General features: G+C 49.1%; 1 protein-coding gene across 1 annotated transcript in view; it reads right to left on the reverse strand.

Annotated features, from left to right (window-relative positions):
* The window catches only part of neo1a (neogenin 1a), a 187,404-nt gene that overhangs the window by 102,845 nt on the left and 57,713 nt on the right, over nucleotides 1–26,846 (reverse strand). Inside the window, exon 2 of the mRNA XM_084436810.1 lies at nucleotides 19,379–19,699. Within this exon, the coding sequence (XP_084292936.1) occupies nucleotides 19,379–19,699 (321 nt within the window). The remainder of the gene's footprint in view (nucleotides 1–19,378; nucleotides 19,700–26,846) is intronic.

Consider the following 26,846-nt stretch of genomic DNA (forward strand, 5'->3'; position numbering starts at 1 on the left):
GGGTCTTTCTTCACCAGGGAAATAATTCTTCGGTCATCCACCACAGTTGTTTTCTGTGGTCTTCCGGGTCTTTTGGTGTTGCTGAGCTCACCAGTGAGTTCTTTATTTTTTAAGAATGTACCAAACAGTTGATTTGGCCACACCTAATGTTTTTGCTGTCTCTCTGATGGGTTTGTTTTGATTTTTCAGCCTAATGATGACTTGCTTCACTCATAGTGACAGCTCTATGGGTTTCATATTGAGAGTTGACCGCAACAGATTCCAAATGCAAGAACCACACTTGAAATGAACCCTAGACCTTTTATCTGCTGTAGTGTAGATGAAATAACCAGGGAATAACACACTTGGCCCTGGAACACGAGCAGCCAACTGTCCAAGTACCTTTGGTCCCTTAAAAAGGGGGAGACCACGTATAGTAGAAAATAGTTTATTCCTACTCCGTTCACCTGATTCGGATGTAAATACCCACATATTAAAGCTGAAAGTCTGCACTTAAATCACATCTTGATTGTTTCATTTCAAATCCATTGTGGTGGTGAGAGCTAAAAGGATGAAAACAGTGTCAAAGTCCAAATATTTCTGGACCTAACTGTATGTGTGTAGGTATATCTCTCTGTAACATGTGCGTTCTGCCCAGCATGAGGTCTCAGCAGAGCCCAATCAGACCACCAGCTACGCTAACGCCCCCAGTAACCAGAGGGAAAGGCCTGTTTCATTACAGGTAATTGAGTTGTATCTGAAACAATGCTGATTGCATTAGAGCCCTTAATCATGTTAGAGTGTCTTATTTGATCCCCGAGAACTCAGCTCATTCTTGGCCCATTTACCGCCGACCTTCTGCAGAGGTCGTTGCCAGGGGAGACGGCGGTGCCGAGGGCAGTGGCTGCTCCCGTTACAAAAGGCGCAGATAAATGTGTTGTTGCAGTGACCAGAGATCGCTCCCTCTCTCCCACTCCCTGGTCAGAGACGAGGAGGAGGAGGAGGAGGAAGAGGAGAGGATGGAGGGAGGATGAACAGAACAGCCTTCGGGAGTCGCTGGGCGATACCCTGCCAATCAACAACCTGCAACTCAAACCGCGTGGTCCAATCACAGGCAGGCTGGGCTATCTGCGGCCCTATCCTCATGTGTCTGTCGACGGCAGCTGCTCCCCCCCCCCCCCCCCAACAACCCAACCCGGCAGCTCAACAGTACATCCTGATAAAGAAGAGGGAAACACACCCCAGCCCCTGAAGATGACGGACAGATAGATAAGACCTGGAGAGATAATACTGCCCTTTCAGTCCCCCCCCCCCTCCCCCCTCTCTCTCTCTCTTTCCCTCCAACTCTCTCTCCCCTCCACCTCTCTCTCCCCTCCACCTCTCTCACCCCTCCACCTCTCACCCCTCTACCTCACCCCCCTCCACCTCTCTCCCCCCTCCACCTCTCTCCCCCCTCCACCTCTCTCACCCCTCCACCTCTTTCACTCTCCACCTCTCTCACCCCTCCACCTCTCTCACCCCTCCACCGAGTACCCATCCCTCTTAGGTTCCCCTCCATCTTTCTCTCACCATCTCCCTCCCTCCCCCCTCCCTCCCACCACCTCCCCCCTCCCTCCCTCCTCCCCCCTCCCTCCCTCCCTCCCACCACCTCTCTATCTCCCCTCTTTTCCGCTCATGTCCATCTCGCTGTGCTAACGCATCTCAGTCAGTTGTGACTGTGTGTTTGTGTGTGTGTGTGTGTGTGTGTGTGTGTGTGTGTGTGTGTGTGTGTGTGTGTGTGTGTGAGGGCCGGCGCCCTAGCCGGGCAGCGTATCAGCCGGCGCGTCACATCTGCAGATGCCTATCATCCTGGCCCTGGGTCTGGCTGAGCACTGGCCTGCCAGGAACATAATGGACAACTGAGAGGGGATGTTAACATGTGAGAGACGAGGGGGGAGGGAGGGGGGAGGAGGAGAGGGAGGAGGAGGAGGAGGGGGAGGGGGAGGGGGGAGGAGAGGGAGAGAGAGGGAGGAGGAGGAGATGGAGGAAGAGGAGGGAGGAGGAGGAGAGGGAGGAGGAGGAGGGAGAGGGAGGAGGGAGAGGGAGGAGGAGGAGGAGAGGGAGAAGGAGGAGGGAGAGGGAGGAGGAGGAGAGGGAGGAGGAGGAGGAGGAGGAGGGAGAGGGAGGAGGAGGGAGGAGAGAGAGGAGGAGGGAGGGGGAGGAGTAGGAGGGGTAGGATCTAATTAACACCACATGTCCTGGGCTATGCTAGGAAAGAGAGAGAGAGAGAGAAAAAGAGGGAGAGGGAGTCAGAGAAGTGATATGGAGATATTTAGGGGAAAGGGCAGTCATACTAGGTGGACCATGCTGCTGGTGGTTTCTGGTAGCGTGTTGAGGATTACAGTGTGTGTGTGTGTGTGTGTGTGTGTGTGTGCTGCTGATACTTAAACCTGCTGCATCACCAACATTAGCCTCGCCTGTGCTCTCCGTAGTCTGCGAGGAGGCTCGTTACACACGCAAATATGCGCACGCACACACACACACACACACAAACACGCACACAAGAACACACATTCTGCAAACAAACACCCACAAAAACGTACACACGCACACACACATACACTCCACCTCGACCTTGTGAGATGCATAAGAAAAAAATCCTTATTTCCCCGAGTCTTTTGTCCACACTAATGCCAGTCATCCGCTGTGTGACTGCACCTTTCTGAAGAGACGTGGCTCTGAATAACAAAAGGGTCGTCAGGAAGATGTCAGCCATTCACACATTGGTATTGACTTTGCATGGACCTTGACATCTGCTCTGCAAACACGCCATCTTATTGGCTCTGTCTCAAATGTTCCTCCAATGAACATCTCTGAGCCGTGATACTGTGTAAAGTTCTACGTTCCCATCATGTCAGGTAGTTAATAGAAGGTGTTCATAACACACACTCGCTTCCACAGGGTTTCAATTGACTTTTGTGTAGATGGAGCCAATATTTGTGTGTGTGTGTGTGTGTGTGTGTGCGTTGTGTGTGTGCGTGTGCGTGTGCGTGTGTGTGTAGTTGTGCTAAAGTGTGTAGAACAGGCTTTGCAAACATGCCCGTGTGCCAGAGCCCCGGCCGACCAGATGATTCAGAGAACCAGTCAGAGACACAGCTGTGGCGCCGGCCGATGATGTCACTCAGCATGGCGAGAGGCATTCATCATCATTTGCCCTGTCTACATGGTAAATAACTGTCAGTTACCCCCCCCCCCCCCCCCCCACACACACACACACAGTGATGGCCGCACCTTCCAGACCATAATACTAATATAACTCCATCCATGCTGAATACTTGGGAGGTGGGGACTACACAAGAGGAAGAGGAAGCTCAACAGTACATCCTGATAAAGAAGAGAGAAACACACCACAGCCCCTGAAGATGACGGACAGATAGATAAGACCTGGAGAGATAATACTGCCCTTTCAGTCCCCCCCCCCCTCTCTCTCTCTAAAAATGTTCACCCTGGACAGAGACACAAGAGGAAGAGGAATGGGTGATAATGCCACTGAATATAATGGAAGTCAGACAGAAGGCCTTCACACACACACAGTTCAGTTACAGTGACATCCTACCAGATGGGCTAAGATGAACAAACCCAAAGGTGATTGTTACAAAATATATATATAACAATAATAAAATACACTACAAGTGTTTCCTAAATTATCTCGTATTAAGACATCATTTTTATTGCAAAAGGCACCATTTATTTTAATAGCTGACATGAGAGAAGCCCAGATCAACCAAGTCAGTCAAAGGAAAACTCTGTAGGCTAGTATTATTCTAGTATCTAGCTAGTATTATTCTAGTATCTAGCTACAGTAGTATTATTCTAGTATCTAGCTAGTATTATTCTAGTATCTAGCTAGTATTATTCTAGTATCTAGCTACAGTAGTATTATTCTAGTATCTAGCTAGTATTATTCTAGTATCTAGCTAGTATTATTCTAGTATCTAGCTAGTATTATTCTAGTATCTAGCTAGTATTATTCTAGTATCTGGATAGTATTATTCTAATATCTAGCTAGTATTATTCTAGTATCTAGCTAGTATTATTCTAGTATCTGGATAGTATTATTCTAGTATCTAGCTAGTATTATTCTAGTATCTAGCTAGTATTATTCTAGTATCTAGCTAGTATTATTCTAGGATCTAGCTAGTTTTATTCTAGTATCTAGCTAGTATTATTCTAGTATCTAGCTAGTATTATTCTAGTATCTAATTAGTTTTATTCTGTTGTGTGGTTGAGTCCACAGGGTTCTCATCATGGTATTTTAACAGTAACAGTGACATAAACACAAACCCAAAACTCTGGTTTCTTGTTCACACAACGTTTCTAAAAATGTTCACCCTGGACAGTTTTCAAAAAAGTCTCAGTGGTTTCAGTGAACTAGAATGCCGTTTGCATGTGGACGGAAGGACAAACCGCGAAGAAAAATGCCCGTCTTCACAAATACCTGCGTTCATCTGGACAAGGCCTCAGACAGGGATGCAGTCAGTTAGCCCACGGCTCAGTCAGTTAGCCCACGGCTCAGTCAGTTAGCCCACGGCTCAGTCAGTTAGCCCACGGCTCAGTCAGTTAGCCCACGGCTCAGTACATACCTCAGTTTTTGGGTCACGGTTTCAGTTCTTTTTGGGCATTTGTTTTTTGCATAAGGTGAAAAAAAATACTTCCATTTCCAAAAGTATTTATTTTTCTTATTACTTATGGAGCTTTTCCATTCAGGCACATTCTAGAATATGCCTTGTGTATTGTATAATATAAAACAATATATAAAGATAGGCCTATATGCCTCTTAGCCTTGACTACTGGTACAGTATAGTAGTCGATTTGCAAAATGTCAACGCATCGCAATGAAGATGGCTGTGGTGCCCCCGGTCTAACAGGCCTGTTGGAGAAATTAAGAAAATTGATTTTCTATTTTGCTAACATAAACGTTGTCTGGCACTTTGTATCTATCCAAACCCGTTTCTAACTTGCAGTAAGATTAAGATATTTGTCTAACAAGCGTTTTTGCTATTCCTTATCAGGAAGAGACATCTCTCTCCCCTCAGCCTGCCTACCTCACACACACACACACACACACACGCGCGCACGAGGAGACGGAAACACATTCTGCCAACGATGCTTGTTGCTATACGTGCAATCAGTCTTTTGAGGGAGGACATCCTGTGTGAAAGAGAGAGGTCCGCACACCAGTTTCTCCTGACGTGTTTACTGACTACGCAAAAAACACACGTACGTTTCGACCTGTGGTAGGTCTCCGTCAGGTGTGATCTTGTGTGATCATTTGATTGCAGGGAGACGCTTTCTCCAATTCGGCAGTAATAAATGCATATAAGTAAAACGAAAATCCGCAATTCACAAGTGCGTATGAAAGCGTGGATGGTGTACAGTACGGTAGAGTATTATCCAGAGAAGCATGGATGGTGTACGGTAGAGTATTATCCAGAGAAGTGTGGATGGTGTACGGTAGAGTATTATCCAGAGAAGCATGGATGGTGTACGGTAGAGTATTATCCAGAGAAGTGTGGATGGTGTACGGTAGAGTATTATCCAGAGAAGTGTGGATGGTGTACGGTAGAGTATTATCCAGAGAAGTGTGGATGGTGTACGGTAGAGTATTATCCAGAGAAGCATGGATGGTGTACGGTAGAGTATTATCCAGAGAAGTGTGGATGGTGTACGGTACGGTAGAGTATTATCCAGAGAAGTGTGGATGGTGTACGGTAGAGTATTATCCAGAGAAGTGTGGATGGTGTACGGTACGGTAGAGTATTATCCAGAGAAGTGTGGATGGTGTACGGTAGAGTATTATCCAGAGAAGTGTGGATGGTGTACGGTACGGTAGAGTATTATCCAGAGAAGTGTGGATGGTGTACGGTAGAGCAAACACCAACAACAGGAAATGTTTTCATCTGATCGTGTGTGTGTGTGTGTGTGTGTGCGCGTGCGTTCGTGCAGTGTTGCTACCCTCATGTCGGTGCTGCAGTAAACTAAATGCTCGCTCACACACAAACACACACACACACAGACACACAAACGCATATCTCTCACACACGCATATCGCGCAAAAAAGGCACCCACACGATCCCATAAATCAAAGCTAAACCAGGGTGCCTGATGCTGAAACTGGAAAAAATAGCTGTTGATTTCTTTCCTCGACGATCAGAATCAACTCCGTGTCCCCCCGCCCCAGTGCCCCCCCCCCCCCAACCTTCCTGCTCCAATCACAATCAACTCTGTGTCCCCCCCTCCCTCCCAGTGCCCTCCCCCCGCAACCTTCCTGCTCCAATCAGAAGGTGGCGAAAGGCACCGTGTGGAGCGAGGGATTCCGACAACCTCCCAAGGGCCCTGGCACACAGAGTTCAGGACAGCCCCAGTGAAACAACACACACACACACACACGCATACACACACACTCAGACAAACACCCACACACACCACACACACACTCAGACAAACACACACACACACACTCAGACAAACACCCACACACACCACAAACCCACACACACAGACAAACACCCACACACACCACACACACGCATACACACACTCAGACAAACACCCACACACACGCATGCACACACTCAGACAAACACCACACACCGTCCGTCTGTCCTATTCCACGCCCCAGACTCTGTTCCTCCTCCCTCTTTCTGCCCTCTCACTGTAAAGAACTGCCCCTCTCTATTTTACCCTCCGCTCTCAACCTTGTTTTCTCTCTTAAACACACACGCGCACACACGCACGCACACACACACGCACACACACACGGTCTCGCTCGCCTCTTGAAATATAACGCCCCTGCACATCAGGACACAGTGGGAGAGAGAGAGAGAGAGAGAGAGAGTGTGTGTGTGTGGGGGGGGGGGGTTGGGGGAGAAACAGCCACACAGTCGAGCGTGTTCTGACCGCTCCCTAACGATTTTGTTCATATGGAAAAACATGCCCGCCACTCGTTTCATTCCCGTTACATGGCAACGTCTTTCTGTCCTTCCCCCCTCCCTCCTCCTCCTCCCCCTCCCTCTTCCTCCTCCTCCCTCCTCCTCCTCCTCCCCCTCCCTCCTCCTCCCCCATCCCCCTGTTTTATTGGTTGTGAGTGACACAGAGACAGAGGACCCAGACTGGGCGACAGCAGCACACATACAGATGAGCTCCAGAGAGAGAGCTCCCAGCTCCAGATGAGCTCCCAGCTCCAGATGAGGGTTAACCCTAACCCTAACCCTAACCCAGCTCCAGATGAGGGTTAACCCTAACCCTAACCCTAACCCAGCTCCAGATGAGCTCCCAGTTCCAGATGAGCTCCCAGCTACAGGGCAGCAAACAAAAACACTCCACTGCTCTGTAGACTCTTTCTGACTCGCAACAAGAGAAAATCAATGTCAGTGGCTTAAATGTTTAAATAATGAAATAAGCCTGGTGGTTTTTCATGGGGATGGAGCCATCTGAAAGGGAAATGTATTCAGTTGGAAGGAGACGCCGGCGCTTTGAGTGGGTCGTCCAGGGAGCCGGAGGATGCTCTACGAGGTGTTGCCCCTGACGACTCCAGCCTGCACCCCCCCCCCCCCCCCCCCCGACACCCCAACACCCCTGCTGCTCCGAAACACACAATCACAAGGCTCCCGAAATAATGCTCCCAGGGACACACAGCTTGAGCTCGAGAGAGTAAAGGAATATAAGAAAAAATCACACAAGCACAGAGAGGGAGAAGGGGGTTTTCATGTTTGAAACATGAGTTGTCTTGCATCACGCCAAAGGCTAGGCTCCCCCTGCACAACCTACCCTCTCCAGCCTTGGTCAAGTACAGTACTGTTCAATATGTTGCCCCAAAAAATTAATGATGACAACTTCAAGGTTACAGTGCAAGGAAGTTACATTTCACACAATCATGGTTGCAAAAATGTTGGATCATTGCCTTGTAAATCAAGAAATTATTGACACCACTTCAAAAGGGTCAGTCTCAGGGCGCCCCAATGGCTCATGGTTAAAGGCTAGCCCTCACGGTGGCGGGCCGGGTTCAAATCCAGCCCGGGCCCTGTGCTGCATGTCCTCCCTCTCTCTCTCTCAGACACATTCCTATCAATCTTCACCATCCTATCCAATAACGCACAAAAATATCCTCAGAAAAAATGGGTCCATCTCTTTGAGCGCATGGTGTATACTTTGCAAAACAAATTGAAAAACACTAAACTAACCTTTCCTGTCATCCTCCAATCATGACGGAGCCCTCTCACGGCCAGAGGACGATGTGCAGATGAGAAGTCGGCCTTCATTTCCTCCGAGCCGTCAGAGCTTCCCTCAGAGCACAGTCGTCAAGAGAGTCCTCACCCATCACACTGGGCTATCTGCTGAATTGTGTCAATCAATTTCTACAACCTCCCCCTCCTCCCTCTCTCCCCCTGTCCGCCAGATGGAGAAATGGAGGTGTGTTTGAACAGATTTCCTCCTTAGGCTCAGGAAAGCCTTCGAAAAGAACCAGAGAGTCAACTCGTTTTCAGGGTTCAAAAGCCCTGTGAAGGCCGGTTAGGATTTGACAAAGCGAGAGGAATGTTAATAGGTAAAACCAGAGTCATGTGGCTGTACACCTGATACTGGAGGCCATATCAGAGATGAGAGTCATGGGGGAGAGAGACTGTAGGGGAACAGAACTGCCCAGAACGTTGCTGCCGTCTATCGAGCCTGTAAGCAGTGCTAGGAACCAAAAGACAAATGGTGAATTCCAATGAGGGCAGGGAAGGCAAATAAAGCGCACGAGAGTGGAGTGAGAAGTCTGGAGAGTGATAAAGGTGGAATGGAGCATGAGGGAGTGAAGAGCAGCCAACCACTCTCACCTCCATATGGCAGGTATTGGAAGACTTGGCTCTAGAAGCTGTGAAAGACTCCAGACCCCCTGGGGACTACCTCCACTCAGTAGCTTCGCCATGCAAATCTCCCTGAGAGTTACGCTAGACCTACACCTACCCTCCCTCCCTCTACTCCCCCCAAGACTCGCAAATCCACCCCCAAAAAATGCTTGACAGTCCTTGGTGCTTGGGTGGCGGAGGTGATTAATACGTCTTTGCCGGAGACCTTTGAAGACAGAAGCAGCCCCCTGGGCGCAGGTGCTTGGGCGAACAGCGTCTGGTCGATTGGTGGGGACTTCAAAGGGAGACCCCGGGAGACCATGTCTGACAAAATGGATGAGCAGCAAGGAACTCTGGGAGAAACACGTCTGTGTTCAGGCACCATGTGCGCTGTGGTATCCTGCAGACATGTGAAGGATCAGTCACTAGGCTGTCATACCCGCTCACGCCCATCTGAGCGCGTGCAGGAACAGGACTCAGCTTTCATCCATCTGAGCGCGTGCAGGAACAGGACTCAGCTTTCATCCATCTGAGCGCGTGCAGGAACAGGACTCAGCTTTCATCCATCTGAGCGCGTGCAGGAACAGGACTCAGCTTTCATCCATCTGAGCGCGTGCAGGAACAGGACTCATCTGAGCGCGTGCAGGAACAGGACTCATCTGAGCGCGTGCAGGAACAGGACTCAGCTTTGGCACAGATTCTTCGCTGGGTGGAAAACGGTACCGGACACTTTGAAGTGCGCCTGGTGGATTCCGTTTGGGGTATTATGGATACGTAGTATCCATTATAAGTCAAAAGACATTCAAACTAATGTAGATAAAAGGCCACACAAAATACCAACCCTGATTAATAAGGAAGTAATATGTAGAGTATTCAGGGTAGTCTTGGAGTTTGCGTAACAATGTCTCAATGGCTTCATTGACGGGTGATGAATAAAGACCAAAAGCGAGAAACTACAACTATATTTCTCAGAAGCTGAATATGTAACCAGAACAAACCAGCCAAAAACAAGCTCCATATCCTAATTCCAGACACTATACTTTCGCACTCTCGCACTGAGGTGATTAATATGTCAACCGTCAGCTAATATGGAAGGTGAGATACCAGCGGAGTCAAATTCCCCATACCCCATAGTTAAATTAAAATTCCAACCTTTCAGTCAACAGTGAGGAGGTAAAGGAAGGAGTTTCTGAAAGCCTTGAGCAGATATCTTCACTGATGTGCCACTGCCTGTCTCAAACAGTGGCCATGCATTATGCATAACAGTTGATTAAATGAGTTCAGGTGTGTGTGTGTGTGTGTGTGTGTGAGTACACAGCCAGGAGGAGACTATGGGGGAATCAGTATGCGGAATATGCGGTCCAAACTCTGCTCCCTCTCTCCAAACTCTGCTTGTCACTGACACTTTATCTGTGACAGCCATACATAATTACTGATTTAATTTACTTTGGAACTGAAGAATTGCATAGTGGTACACTACAGACAATCGCAAATCGAAATGGCTCCTGAACTGGGGCGGTCTGGTGACCTCACTTCGTTTTGGGAGGTTTGTTTCTTGTATCGATAATAGTGTAGAACATCAAACGGATTTGACAGGTTTTAAGTACAGGTGATAGCAACCCCTTCAGATGGTTAAAAACACTTTCTCTATGAAGTAGGGAGCACCACGTTATACTATACTGAGCTGAGAAACTTGAGTTCAAGTCTTCATTGTCATTATTATTGTCATTCACTTACAGTACTTTATAGTGAGACTTAAAGGGCCTATTTACAGTTAACTTGGGCCCAGACCTGTGTAACCCAGGCAAATTCCAGTTGTGAAATAGCATCATCTTTAAAACGACAAATGCGTCTCAAAATAGACATGGAAACATGTATACCTCATGGACAAACAGCGTCCATACTCTATGTGCAGGCATGCTTTAATAGGCTGCACCTGCATGTTTATGTGTGCGCGCGCGCGCGCACGCACGCACGCACGCACGCACGCACGCACGCACGCACGCACGCACGCACGCACGCACACACGCACACACGCACACACGCACACACGCACACACACACACACACACACACACACACACAACCACAACCACCTAGCCAGTGTACCCAATCAGTTAGTGAATAAACACAAAATGGAGTCTGTTATCGTAATCTATTGCTCTCCAACTACCTCCTCTCTCTTTCCTTCTCCCTCTCCTTCCCTCCCTCTCTCATTCCCTCTCTCTCCTTCCCTCCCTCTCTCCTTCCCTCCCTCTCTCCTTCCCTCTCTCTCTCCTTCCCTCTCTCTCTCCTTCCCTCTCTCTCTCCTTCCCTCTCTCTCTCCTTCCCTCTCTCTCCTTCCCTCTCTCTCTCCTTCCCTCCCTCCCATCCTTCCTCTGTCCACCCCCCCCCCACCCCCCCACCCCCCAGACCTTCTCTGGCTCTTGGTGATAGATGTGAATCAGGGTAATTGAATACCATCTTGACCCTCAACTCACTTCCGGGTCAGGGCCATTCGTCATGGCAACGACCCCACCCATCGTCTCTGGCTGTCAGCAGGCAGCATGTGAACACTCATTAAGGACGTTTTCAGATTTCAGCGGGGATATAGATCCCTGTGTGAAGGCTAGGGCCCAGGCTAGGCTAGGCTAGGCTAGGGCCCAGGCTTATAAGCCTACAACATTTGTAACCGTTAGCTTTACTAATTCCTTGTAAGCTATCCAGCATCTAGCATTTCTAACTGGCCAGAAATGCACAGAGAAAAACACAGAGAACTCCCATAAACTTGAAAAAACTAACAATGACATGGTTGATGTGTTTCTTTGGAGACTGCAGTTTAAAATGGTTTCCACAGATTCATTGTTGTTTGTTAGCAGTGTTTGTGTTTTACAAGTCGGGTGCAGCCACTGTGGAACTGTGAAATAGGGTTGTTTAAAATGAGCAGGTCTGGGAGGAGGGGAGAGAGAGCAGAAAGAGAGAGGAGGAGAGGTGGGAGGAGGGGAGAGAGAGCAGAAAGAGAGAGGGGGAGAGGTGGGAGGAGGGGAGAGAGAGGATGGGTGTGAGGGGTAGTAAAGGGGAAGAGATGTAGGCACCAACGCGTCAGTCTTCTGAGTGCTCCTAACTGCCACCGCGTGAGTCAGTCAGTCAGTCAGTCAGTCAGCCAGTCAGTCAGTCAGTCAGTCAACCAGCCAGCCAGCGAGCCAGTCAGCCAGTCAGTCAGTCAGTCAGTCAACCAGTCAGTCAGTCAACCAGCCAGTCAGTCAACCAGTCAACCAGTCAACCAGTCAGTCAGTAAACCAGCCAGTCAGTCAACCAGTCAACCAGCCAGTCAGTCAGTCAGCCAGCCAGTCAGTCAGTCAGTCAGTCAGTCAGTCAGTCAGTCAGTCAGTCAGTCAGTCAGTCAGTCAGTCAAACAGCCAGTAATATCAGCCAGATAAGCAAATAGAAGAGTCTAGAAAAGGTGTGTTGTCATTGAGAATCAACTCAAGCAGCTCATGTATTTACAATGAATTGTAAATATGCTATAATACTTGTCCTATGCTATAATACTTGTCCTATGCTATAAGACTTGTCCTATGCTAGAATAATTGTCCTATGCTCTGCCAATAGCCAAATTAAAACGGAATGAGTGCGTGTTTAAATTGACGGGGGGCATGTAGCTCGTGAGGTAGAGCAGCCAGCTGGACATGGGAAGGTCGCCGGTTTGATCCCAGCTCCCGGCAGCGTGCCGAAGTGTCCTGGAGCAAAGACACTGAACCCTAAAATGGCTTCCGTGCAGCACGGTGGCACACTGCTAGACACGGTCACCTCACAGCAAGGAGGTCTCCAGGTCTTTCTGTGCGCATGTTCTCCCCGTGTTCGCAAGGGTTTCCTCCCAAAGAACCCAATACGAAAAACATGCAGAACTAGAAATGGTGCTCAGAGAGCAGGAACCCCCTGTGCACGCCAAAATTGAATGGCACCTTATATACTTTGGGGCACCTGTTCTTATTGTCTGCAGGTGAATGCAGCGGTAGCTACGGTTGGCTAAGCTCTGTGGGGCTTGTCTCCACCCACACAACCGGGGTTACAACAGGTAACCATCGCTCAGCTCCAACATCGGCTGAATAAATATTCACACCAGGCTGAAGTGGGACGCCTGTCGGACCCCCACTGGTCTCAACCGGCTGACGGGCTGGTGTGAAACAGGCTTAAAGGATGGAGGGGGAGGAGGGGGGGGGGAGAGAGAGAGAGGGGGGGGGGGGGAGAGAGAGGGGGGGGGAGAGAGAGAGAGGTGGAGGAGGGGGAGGGAGAGAGAGGTGGAGGAGGGGGAGGGAGAGAGAGGGAGGGGGAGAGGGGGAGAGGAGGGAGAGAGAGAGAGGGGGAGGGAGAGAGAGGAAGAGAGGGGGAGAGAGAGAGGGGAGAGAGATAGAGGTGGAGGAGGGAGAGAGAGAGAGGGAGAGAGGGGGAGGGAGAGAGAGGTGGAGGAGAGGGAGAGAGAGAGGGAGAGAGGGGAAGGGAGAGAGGGAGAGAGGGGGAGGGAGAGAGGGGGAGAGGAGGGGGGAAGCAGGGTTTGGGGAGAGTGAGATGAACCAATGATTGAGAGAGAGGGAGGCAGACAGCTCTGGGAGCCCTGGACCCCTGTGAAGTGACAGGTCACTGGAACGAGAGGAATAATCAACCAACCCTTCTATATCCCTAGGTGAGTACTTGGAAACATATGGTAGTCTGAGATAACAGTTGTCTTAGCTCCTGGATCATCCGTGTGTGTGTGTGTGTGTGTGTGTGCGTAATTTTGTGTGGGTGTTTCACGTAACATGGAAAACGTTAAACAAACACATCTTCAAGCCACTTGATCCCCAATTCACACACTCCATCGTTCAATGTTCCCTGTTGCCTCGGCTGTGACGACACCATTTTGTGGAGGACATACAGGGGGTAGCGGACCGCCCTCAAAACCCAAAACCCAACGAGGGCTTCAGAGGCAGCATATCGCACGATGACACCTTAGCATTTCCCCTGCCATTGCCTTGAAGGGGCATCCTGCCCCCCCAAACGGGACCCCGCCCCTCCTGAAAGACCCAAAAAGCCCAAAAATAGCTGACCTTTAGATCACTAACATTTGTAGCATAAATCAATGGAGTTCAACATAGAGAAGATTAGCATCACGGCTAGTGGACATTTTCTGACTGGGAGTGAGAGATTATGAAATGAAAATAATTTCTGTTGCTAAAGCTAGGTACTTACGTAATGTAACCACAATTTAGTCAGTCTTGTGATGTTAGTAACTATGTAGGGCATACATTGTAGGCCATCATATGTGTTGTGGACTAAATGGGCTAGGCCTCGTTCACATTCTTCCCATTTAGGCTACGCATTTTCAGCGATGCTTTTGTGATTTCTTTTCAGCTGTTCAGTATTCACACACATTTTCTGCAGGAAATGAAATGTTTCTCTAACATATGTTTTTTGGTACAGTATGTCCTCTATTGGTGGTTGAGACAGAAAGAGGAGAGAGAAGATGGAGGAGGAGAGAGAGGAGGAGAGAGAGACTGATCGACTAATCTCTCCGGCCGAGCAGGGGGCAGTAATTGTCTAGGAGACAGAGAGAGAGAGAGAGGGAGAGAGAGAGAGAGACCGAGAGAGAGACAGAGAGAGAGAGACAGAGAGAGAGAGAGAGAGAGAGAGAGAGAGAGAGAGACTGCGGAGGAGAAGACTGGGATCGTGCCGTGCTGGAGCCTGGCTCTCCTCCGACCCTCTAAACGGAGGGGTGAGTTCAGAGAGATGAGCAGGAGAGGGGGAGGGAGGATTCTCATTACTCTCATCCCCCTTACCTCTCCCACCGGGGTCTCTCTCCATCACCCCCCTACTCTCTCATTCTCTCTCTCTGCCTGAACCCTCCCTCTCTCCATCACGCGCACACTGAATACATATGACCACGCTCAGCCAAGGGAAAACACACTGTGTGTGTGTGAGAAAGAGATCATACACACACACACACACAGACACACACATAAACAGACACACACACACACACACACACACACACACAGAAACAGACACACACACACACACACACACACACAGACACACACACACACACACACACACATGAACAGAGGATATCAGGAGGTGTAAGAAGGCGCAGGAGTGAGAACAGAAAAGAGAGAAGAGAGAGAGAAGAGAGGATGACAGGAGAGACTCAGATGATGATGGAGGAGAGAACAGCATGGTGGTGAGAAGGAGAAAGGAGACGAGAGTTGAGAGAAACGGAACAAACGAGGAAGATGTGAAGAGTGAGAGGAGGTGAAGACTGCAGGAGAGAAATATTACACCTGACGCACCGGTGAACACACAGGAGGGAGAGAGAGAGGGAGGGAGAGAGAGAGAGAGAGAGAGGGAGAGGGAGAGAGGGAGGGAGGGAGAGAGAGAGAGATAGAGAGAGAGGGAGAGAGGGAGGGAGAGAGAGAGAGAGGGAGAGAGAGAGGGGGAGGGAGAGGGAGGGGGAGAGAGAGAGAGGGAGGGAGAGGGAGAGAGGATGAGAGCCAGGGTGAGAGCCAAGGAGACGTGGTGGGGCAGGAGGGGACGGGGTGGGGCAGAAGGGGACAGGGTGGGGCAGAAGGGGACAGGGTGGGACAGGAGAGGACGGGGTGGGGCAGGAGAGGACGGGGTGGGGCAGGAGAGGACGGGGTGGGGCAGGAGAGGACGGGGTGGGGCAGGAGAGGACGGGGTGGGGCAGGAGGGGACGGGGTGGGGCAGGAGGGGACGTGGTGGGGCAGGAGAGGACGGGGTGGGGCAGGAGAGGACGGGGTGGGGCAGAAGGGGACAGGGTGGGACAGGAGAGGACGGGGTGGGGCAGGAGAGGACGGGGTGGGGCAGGAGAGGACGGGGTGGGGCAGGAGGGGACGGGGTGGGGCAGGAGGGGACGTGGTGGGGCAGGAGAGGACGGGGTGGGGCAGGAGAGGACGGGGTGGGGCAGGAGGGGACGGGGTGGGGCAGGAGGGGACGTGGTGGGGCAGGAGAGGACGGGGTGGGGCAGGAGGGGACAGGGTGGGGCAGGAGAGGACGGGGTGGGGCAGGAGAGGACAGGGTGGGGCAGGAGAGGACGGGGTGGGGCAGGAGAGGACAGGGTGGGGCAGGAGAGGACGGGGTGGGGCAGGAGAGGACAGGGTGGGGCAGGAGAGGACGGGGTGGGGCAGGAGGGGACAGGGTGGGGCAGGAGAGGACGGGGTGGGGCAGGAGGGGACAGGGTGGGGCAGGAGAGGACGGGGTGGGGCAGGAGGGCTGCCCTCCCCCGGAAGGATCAGGGACATCATGTCTCCCGGGTATCCATCTCCATTCTCCCCCCCAGCATCCGTCAAGACGGCGTTCCAGCTGCTCGCTCCCCGCGCCGCCATTACATCTGAGGTCACGCCCAGTCCCAGCGTTTCCATGCCGATCGCTGCCTAATGGCTGCTCCTGCTACGCTGCAATTAACCTTTTTATCGGCCACCTGCCAGAGAGCTGGAGACGGATCACTGGCTACGCACACGCGTGTGCATGTGAATGTGTGTGTGTGCATGTGAATGTGTGTTTGTGTGCATGTGAATGTGTGTGTAATGTGAGCGTGCACAGTGTACAGGTATAGAAGGGTGATATTATGTGAGACGTATGTGTGTGATCGATTAAGTGGTGTGTGTGTGTGTGTGTGTGTGTGTGTGTGTATCGATCCGTCTGTGTAAGAAGGAATAACTTTGGGAGTGTGTGAGGTGCGTGCAGGACATTTAGCCGACTCAACGTTCAAGTCTCTGGCAAAACTGATTGAATCTACCATCCCATAATAGCTCACCCTGGTGGGTCTCATTGACTCTGAGGCTGTATCATTCTATAGAACGGCCTGATCTTGGGCCGCTGCGCTACGAGTCCCAGGGGCATTAGACATGCAGAGAGAGAGAGGGCACCATGACACTCTGAGGGGGCCCTGGGGACAATGTCTGGTCAAGCTCCACTTGCTACCATGGACAAACACGTGCGCACGCACGCACGCACACACACACACACACACACACACACACACACAATTGTCATGCACATACTAGCGCGCTATGATTTCCGTAATGTCGAGACAATGGACGGAATCACCGAATCAAGACAAAGAAAAGCCCGTAATCGAGAGATTTTGGGGAAGTGCACTAAAATATGTGAAAATATTAAGAATTTGAGCAATTTGTAAAATAATGAAAAACAACTATGTGTTAAAAAAAGAAATAAAGAGCTGTTTTGTTGTGGCTGCTGGATTCCCTGTGGTGAGCAGGGTTTTAAATCAGGTTCAAAAAAACATGCAGACATTTTAAAAATCTTTTAAAAATTTACAAAATTTAGAAAATGAAATAGAAAAATTGGGGGCCCTAGGGCCCTGACACACGGAGTACAAGCACTGCCCCACACACACACTGCCCCACACACACACTGCCCCACACACACACACTTATGCACTGACACACAATTACACTATCATCATACACAAGTATGCATGCGCAGACACACACACTGGTGCTCACACACACGCACACACACAATCTCCCCTCCCTTGCTCACTCACACTCCCCATGAAGCCTGTCCTCTTGAGGGCGGCCATATTGATGCCCCCGTATGACCTGGAAGGTCAGTAGATTTCCCATGATGATGGTATCAGGTCTGTTTATGGGATGGCGTGGGGTTTAATGGAGGTGGGGGCCGTGAAGCCAGAAAAAGATGAGTTCTGACACTGCTGTCCTATAATAATAATAATAATAATAATAATAGATCCCATTCAAACAGGGGCGTATCAGAACAAAGCAGCGAACACAAGGGCCGAGTGTCTTTAGTAAACATCACAACCTTTTCCTTCTTCAAAAACACAGTCTAATGAACTATGCTTCTTTCACCTTTACCTACCGAGGTGTAAGACGTTCACGTCATAACCAGATGTTATCTCTAAATCCCATTTCTCGTCAACCTCTCAGCTAACAACACACTATTTCATTAGCTTTCTTTTCCAGAAGGTTATGAGAAGACCTGCTGTCAAAATGACAGCGAGAGGGTGACTTCATTTCAACACTTCCACTTCAACACTTCCACAAACACCAACTTCCACAACATGATTCTATTCTTGCACTCCTCTGGCTGCAAATTGAATTTTGGGTTGAGACCCGACTCAAAACACCTTATAACCCTTTCCTCTCGTCTCTTACAAGATGAAACAAGGTCACATTGTAGCTGAGAAGAGAGACTTTCATGGCAGAAACAACCCCCCTGACACGTATTCATCACATGGTGACTTTGCACACAGACCAGATATGACTCAGCATTGAAGTTAAAATATGAATATGTTGTTTTGAAGGACAGAGAAAACAGCCATAGCAGCTTTTTTTTACCTTGGTGTTTCAGTGTTTGCAGTCATTGGCCCTCATTTACTAAGCGATCGTAGGTCAGACAACAGGGTGTCATTTCCACGTCAAGTTCTGCATTTATCAATTTGGACGTGAGTGGAGTCTCAGCTCGTGTAGTAAGTCTGAGAATTGTACGCACACCAGTTTCTATAGGCCTACTGGTTGAAATAGGATATTTTGCATTCACACAAATGTTAGCTCTAATTTGAGATTGTTACTTTGTAATTTATAATCACAATAATATATTTTGTTGTATGGAAGGTAAAATAAAATGGTATTATTGTTATTATTATTATTATTATTATTATTATACATCCTCAAATTGACAGCAATGTGGAATGGTTTTGGGGTTTTTGGATAGGCTACACAATGGGGTGGCTGTGGCTCAGGAGGTAGAGCGGGTCGTCCAGCGACCGTAGGGTCGACGGTTCGAATCCCGCCTCCTCCTGACAACATGTCGGAGTGTCCTTGAGCAAGACACTGAATCCCAAATTGCTCCCAAAGAGCAGGCTAGCACCTTGCACAGCAGCTGCCGCCATTGGTGAGTGAATGTGTGTGTGAATGGGTGAATGAGAGGCCGTCATTGGAAAGTGCTTTGAATAAAAGCGCTAAAAGTCTATTTACCATTTACAATTAAACAAGGAAGCTGCATTTACATGAGAACTTAAAATAAAATTGTAAAATGCAAGATGGTTTTCCAGGATCTTTCCATGGAGAGAAGAGTTTTTATCGGACGAGAGTCAGAGAAATGTCTTCTTTTGGCCGTATTTCGTACCTCCATGCCGTAAACTACAGTGGCGAAGCCAGAATATGTAGGGGTTTGATGTTTAAATGACGACTGTTTTCATCTGCGCCACCAGATCATTCATACGATGGGATTGGCGGCGTGCGAATGTGTGATAGATCACATGTGGACGCTGATGTATCAATTTCTGCATTTGGAGCTGCACTCCTTTGATAAATGAGGGCCATTGTGTTCTTATGAAAGTTGTGGCCTCAACAAAAGTGAAGCAGTTTATTTTACACGGACGGTCATTGTGGAATGTATTTCTCATGCTTTTCACTTATTTATCGCCTTTTTTGGTTTAACTTTTGTTAAATATTGCCCCATTTTTTCTCCTTAAAAACAAAAAAAACTGTGATTTGAAGCGCTCTTACCTGCGACGGAGAGGCGCGCCGTACGGCTGGTGATGGTGCCCAGGCTGTCGATGGTGGCCACACACTGGTACAGGCCCTCGTCGGGCTTGTTGTGCTTGGAGTGCACCACGGCGGAGATGAGCAGCGAGCCGTCGGCCAGGACACTCCTCCGCTCGTCCGCCGCCAGGCTCAGGAACGTGCCATCCTTCTTCCACTCCACCCGGGGGGGCGTGGCCGCCCTGCTGTGGGCGGAGCAGTTGAGCTGCGCCTGGCCGCCCCTGACCGCCAGAGTGTCCGACGGTTCCACGGAGAACCAGAAGGGGCTAAAGGGTTCTGCGACGCCTAGAGGAGGAACGAACAAGAGATGAGAACAAGCGTTATTTCTAGTACGGGACTAAGATGTAGATATTGAATTACAATGTAGTATTCCAGTTTCTATAGATGGAATTCAGTGTAGGCTAGGGCTGGGTTTAAAAAATCAATTAATCGATTCTGAATCAAATGATTCAGAATCGATTCATGAATCCCAAAATCGATCTTTTATGTAATGAATGAATGAATAAATGAAGGAATGAATAGTTCATTCATTCATTCATTTTTGGAAATCAGTATTGATACCCAGCCCTAGTATTGATGTGTTGCATAACTTGGCAGTCATGTTATTAAGGTTACAGCTAAAAAAGATTTTAGTAACACTAACCGAATCGATATTGAATCGATTCTGAACCTTGTGAATCGGAATCGATTCTTGAAATTCGAATCGATACCCAGCCCTAGTGTAGGCACTCTCATAAACACACACAACTGTGAACCACTTCCTCCCAGCCATGGCCATTCAAACAATACCATAACCCACAGCGCTGCAGTCATCTCACCAGTATTACAGGCTCATGGTGCATGATTCTCATGAACTACATCTTTAAAGACCAGTTCTGCACAGAGATAAAACCACTGGTTATACACACAGCTCTCAGACACAGCAAACAAGCAATGACAAATTTAAAAACCTCTTCTCCCTAGTCTGTCTCTGAGATTGCCAACAACTTCTCATCAGCAGGGTGCAGCCAAGCCAACTCCAAAGGGAACGACTAGAGCAAAGTGAGAATCAAATTCTCTGACGAACAAATCAAGCTCTCTTGTATGATGAGGGGGGAGAGGGAGGAGCAGAACTCTTTGGAATATTGTTGCAATTTCTTTTCCCTGCATAACGGTTAAACTCACTGACAGGGATGCTGCCCAACTCAAAATAAGTGCAATTGCTTTGCATTTGTCCTCATCCATAATTCAACCTTTCTCACCCTCAGAGTCACACGGTGGTATTGTTTAGATAAATAATACCAATTATCAGTTCTGTCAACATGAGGAGGAGAGAACAATTTTAATAATGGAACAATTTTAATCTGCAACAATTTTAATAATGCAGTGAATGGAATGAATATAAGTGTCTCAATGCTAAATGCAGTTTAAAATATGCTCCAGTATGTGTCAGGTCTCTGGAGAGGGAGAAAGGTAGGTAGAGAGAGAGAGAGACAGAGAGAGAGAGACAGAGAGAGAGAGAGAGAAAGAGGGGTTGTGTCTGCGTCTGTGTCATGACTGCAGTTCTGCTATTTTACCTCTAGGGCCTCATTTCTCCATCTCAGGGCCCCATGTCCCATGCAGGCCACCGTCCAGCCCAGCTCCTCCATCTGCCTAGCCACAATGCAGGGAATCACCCTTTCGTAGCCGGTGACGACTAGATTCCTCTCAACAGTAACATGTGTGACCTCTGTCATGGGATAGGCTTCGTCTAAAGTCCCAATGATTGTCACACACCTGAGTGTGTGAAATTTGTTCTCCGCATTTGACCCATTCCCTGGGGGAGCGGTGAGCAGCAGCGGTGTCGCGCTCGGGAATAATTTGGTGATGTAGCCCCCCAATTCCAACCCTACACACACTAGTCCAATGCAGACACCGTCTTGACTGTTAGGTGTCCCACCCATGTCCCCCCCGCTACACAATCATTACACTGCACATGGACAGCACAGGACTGGGCTAGAATAGAACAGATGTGTGAGTGGGACTGTCCACTGGCTGACGCCAGCCCAGGGCCCTGAGCCCCCATCCTGCTATGCAGATTCCTGGCCAGGCTGATTAGGGAGGGCTGCCTCTCGGAGGGGGCTGGATCTGGCAGCCAACTGTGATCGTTGGATGCCAGAAGTTCTCTCTGCCTCCTTTCCTGTGATGTTAGAATGCAATAATGCAAAGAATGCGATGCTGGTAAACATTGGGCTGAGCTGAGGTTACATGAGGTTCACTGTCAGGAAAGAGAAGCTACAGGCTAGGCTAGTGAGCTACAGACTAGGCTAGTGAGCTACAGGCTAGGCTAGTGAGCTACAGGCTAGGCTAGTGAGCTACAGGCTAGGCTAGTGAGCTACAGGCTAGGCTAGTGAGCTACAGGCTAGGCTAGTGAGCTACAGGCTAGGCTAGTGAGCTACAGGCTAGGCTAGTGAGCTACAGGCTAGGCTAGTGAGCTACAGGCTAGGTTAGTGGGCTACAGGCTAGGTTAGTGAGTCTCTTGTCTGTTGACACAAATGAGTAAACTCTTTTTACTGAACCACTGTTAAGATGAAGATATACCTTTGCATTGCATAGCCTCCTTTAGGCATTTTGTGTGATGAGACATTTGTGTTGACGAGATACCATCTCAATGGTGCTTGATATTTATCAAAAACGCAAATGGAGACTATAGGTCTTTCAGTAAATGCTGCTTAAACTGTCACAGGAGGTGGAATTCAGGAAATCAATAATTCTAAAGTGGCCATATTGGGCAGAGCATTGACAACACGCCAGCTTGTTTCACCAGGAGAATGTGTGACAGATGGAGGGAGACCTACGGCCTCTCCGGCAGGACAGGCTCCGTCAAACACTTCATCATCTCTGTCTTTAGCTGCTGCTGGAACAGTGGGGGAAGGTGGCAGGGCTCCCTGGCCCACATCAAGCCTGTTTCGAGCCAAAATGGCCGTCTTCCGCACCTTCTGTAGCTTCCTATTAGTCTCTTACTAGTGCCTGCATTCCAGTTGCCTCAGAAGTCCTTCCCTTGGGGGGCAGCCGGGAGCAGACAGTAGGCATGGGACATGCCTGGGGGCCAACCAAGTGCTCCTGTTCATCATCGCCAGGGTCGGACAGCGTTAGCGATCTGTTCTTCTGCATGTTTTCATATTGGGTTCTTTTTTATGGGGGAAACCCTTGTGAACACGGGGAGAACATGTAAACTCCGCACAGAACTTACTGAGAGGCGACAGTACTAAGTACTGCACCACCATGCCATGTGAGCGATTTTGGGGTTCAGCGTCTTGCTCAAGGCACACTGCCCGGAGTCTGGATCGAACCGGGGACCTTGTGATCCCCAGCCGGCCGCTACCTCCCGAGCTACGTGCCGCCCCTTACAGACTCAAGCAAATTCTTAGAAAACCATACCTGGCAATAAAGCTTCTAATTCTGATTCATTGTTGAGGCTATGTGCAGGCATCTTAATGTTGAGGGAGGAGTGGTGGTTGAGTTCGGTCGAGGCAGGTGAGGTTCCCCCAACTTCCCAGTTCCCAGTTCAGGGGACCAGCATCCAGTTGACATTTCTGTGCATATGGAACGCACCATTAGTTCTCAAACAGAGAAGGGGGGGGATGGTCCAATATGGCCGTTTATTTTTTTTGTTGCAGTTTTACAGAGCTCTGGGAGAGCACAACAGAGGACAGAATCTCCCGTAGGCAATGAGTCAAAATGGCTGACCATCTGCTTTCTAGTGCAGACACAACATCCCCAGTCAACAGAGCAGGTTGAGTAAAGAGGAGACGGGGGAGGTTGTAGCCCTGCAGCCCTCTGTCTCTCTCTGTCTCGCTCATCCGGGGCCGTTCATGTCTCTCTGTAACGCTCATCCGGGGCCGTTCATATCTCTCTAACGCTCATCCGGGGCCGTTCATATCTCTCTAACGCTCATCCGGGGCCGTTCATATCTCTCTAACGCTCATCCGGGGCCGTTCATATCTCTCCAACGCTCATCCGGGGCCGTTCATAACTCTCTAACGCTCATCCGGGGCCGTTCATGTCCAAGCCCAAACGATGCTGATCCCACCGGCAGGGTGCAGGGCTGGAACAGCGTCAGTCTGATCCTAACAGTGGCTTTGAAGCGGGAGGTAAAGTCAGGTGATGAAAAGGTGAGTGTGATGAAAAAAAAGGTCCTACCATCATCACAGAGTTGGTGCTTAAAACGAAGAAAGAAAACCAGGTTGGGAAAATGTCAAAAGACTTCATACACATCGCTCTCCACTTCTTTTATCTCTTCTGTGCGATTGATGTTGATGTCTTTTAGATTACGTACTGTAGCTAGTGCCCTTGAGGGGAGGTATGTTGCAAGTCGCGTGGGTCCCAATAATGAAAGCTCACTTTCCAAATCCTGTTCACAGTCAGATCCAAATGTATTTATTCAGCTTTTAGGGTTAATGAGGCCAAATATTGGAGGAACAACATTAAAAACTAGACAAATATGAATTAAACTCAGTTCTGCCGTGGTATGAATACCTGATCAGATAACCTTGCCATGCCTTTTATAACTTCTGAGTGCTTTTCTTCTAGTGTTGGATGGAGGAGAGCAGAGAAGGTCCTAGTAGGGTTAAGAGAGTTGAGGCTGTTCACTGAACCTCTCCCGTGGTCTTCCTGTGGCAGGGAGACAGACTGACTGACTGATAGACTGACTGATAGACTGACTGATAGACTGACTGATAGACTGACTGATAGACTGACTGATAGACTGACTGACTGACATGCATAAGAGCTTGGTCTAAAAATAGTCCACAGGGAGAGAAAAAAACTGACAGGTGGAAGGAAGACGTCTGAAACTAAGGAAAAGGCCTCTTGGAAGAGGTCAGTGTGTTGGAAAGATGTCACACTTCACTTCACTTAATTATGAAATCCCAGAGGGTAATTGATTTGCAGGGAGCAGCAACATCAACAACAGTGGACAAAAGACACCGATACATTCAAAGTCAAAAAGACAATACATACACACACATTCACACTTGGGCACATCCCAAGACAACTGGACTCAGAGACGGACCGTGATCTACTGAGCCCCCATGCAAACTGCTGTTGGGTACAGGTGAGATAAATAAACCAAGAAAAAAAAAAACGGTACCATGAAGAGGGCTTCTTTTTTTTTTTAAGGAATAAGTTTTGGGTCTTTAACCCCCCCCCCCCCCCCCCATCGATATCTGCATGCCTCCATCCAGGTGCCCCCCTGTTTACTTGAGATCACAAAGAATGAAAAGAACAAAATAAATGAATTTATTTCTCAGAACGCCTATAGAGAGAGCACACACACACACACACACACGCACACGCACAGACACGCACGCACACACACACACGTACACACACAAATCCAGCATCTTAATACCAAGAGTTCGGTACTGAAATAGTGCTGTGTTTTGTTCCACTGGGGTGAGGGGTGGGTGTCACAAAGTGCATTACAAACAGAAAAGTCTCATCTATTCTGGTCCAGGGTTCTGGGTTCTGGGCCTCGGGGTTCTGTTCTGAAATGTGGACTGCCGCCCAGGCCCAACAGCTGGACTCATGAGGAGCAGCGAGAGAGGAGGGCGAGAGAATGAGGTTGTCTGCTTAATAAGTAAAGCTGTGACCTACAGGATGAACCAACTCCTCTGAAATCCACTTCGCTCCCTGGTCAAAAAGGATTTGGGTATGCCGCTTTCAGCCCTGATAGGCTGTCTTTTATGGCTCCATCTCTCCCTCCCTCTCTCTCTATCCCTCCCTCCATCTCTCTCTCTCCCTCACTCTCTCTCTCTCTCTCTCCATCTCTCTCCCTCCCTCTCTCTCTCTCTCCCTCTCCCCCTCCCTCCCTCTCCCCCTCCCTCCCTCCCTCCCTCCCTCTCCCTTTCTCTCTCTCCATCTCTCTCTGGTGATGGATTTGGGCTGGTGGATGTGTCACATTCTGAGGCTAGTGCCCGAGTTCAAAATATGCTTTCAGGGATATTATAAAGCCTGTAATCAAGGTGTGTGTGTGTGTGTGTGTGTGTGTGTGTGTGTGTGTCAGAATGTGTTGAAGTATGTCTTTTGAATTGCAAGTAGTTTCTGTGGGTTTTGATTGGAATGATACTATATGAAGGAAAAGCCCTGGTGGACTAACACTACTCAAAACACAGAGACTTTGTTCAGAACGGCATCTGGCTGATTGATGAGCATCAATGACCGGTACATGGATCTTGAATATAATTACGGATTGCAATCTTTGACAGAACAATTTCAATATAGCTCTGCTCTGATACTTTGAACAGCTGCTCCTATGATGAACCTCTCATGTTAAAAGTAATATTGAAATCCACAGAAATGAATAAGAAGGGGGGGGGGGGGGGGGTCTGTCCTTCACACACAAAGGCCCCCTGTTCAGCGCTTGGCCCCAGCAGGAAGCCTAGCCCCCCCCCTCATCTGAGTCCAGCCATAGTGAGACTCCCCGACCTCCCGACAGACCCTACACTTGAGACTGAACAGACCAATTGTCCCAAAAAACGGCCACGTTTCTCTACACAAAAAAAGACCCCTTTCTGGCGAGGAACCAGATGTGTGAGCACATCCTGTAGACACACTAAAACGCTTCGTACACTTAATGAGTATGAATGCCCATTCCGAACTAAAAGAGCTGGTTTAGGAGCAAGCCTTCCAGAGCATGCTGGCCTTCAGGAGAAGCAGCACGCTCTGGGCAAAGGAAACATCTGACCGTTGAGGCCAGTAGAATATAGATGTGAAACACACCGGTCACAGGTAGAAGAGACAGAAAAACAGTGTGCTTCAGTCTTCTGCTATTAACAGGAAGTCCTTTCTCCACCTCCTCTGCTTCTCTCCATCTCTGCTTCTCTCCATCTCTCCATCTCCTCTGCTTCTCTCCATCTCCTCTGCTTCTCTCCACCTCCTCTGCTTCTCTCCATCTCTGCTTCTCTCCATCTTGCTCGCTCTTTTCGTCTCTTTGTCCCTCCGCCAACTGAGTCAGGGCATCTTTAGACGAGCTGAAAATGCCTCTCTCTCTCTCTCTCTCTCTCTCTCCACCTCCTCTCTGTCTGGCTGTCGCGTTCTCTCCCCCTTTCCCCCATCCCTCATCTCTCCATCCCACTTGTTTTCGTGGCCATCTGTCCAGGCCCGTCTAGCAAGATGCATCATGGGAGTATCAGTGATCTGGGGAGCTGTGAATCTCCCACACTGGCTCTGAATGAGTGCATGTCAAAATAAAAGCTTCTAAACTCAACAAACGCATGACTGCATTCATATAAGGCCTTATATACGATGCTCAAGGCTGCTGTCAGTTGGACTGACTTGCATTGAGGTTAAAACAATAGATCTGCTGTTACTATACGTCTAATATTATAGTTACTATACTAACCTGTAGGGGGGCAGATAATTGGCAGTTATATTAATCTACTTGACACTGCTGGTTTATTAATCTACTGGT

This window comes from Borostomias antarcticus (genome assembly GCF_949987555.1).
Source record: "Borostomias antarcticus genome assembly, chromosome: 4".
Classification (NCBI taxonomy): Eukaryota; Metazoa; Chordata; class Actinopteri; order Stomiiformes; family Stomiidae; genus Borostomias; species Borostomias antarcticus.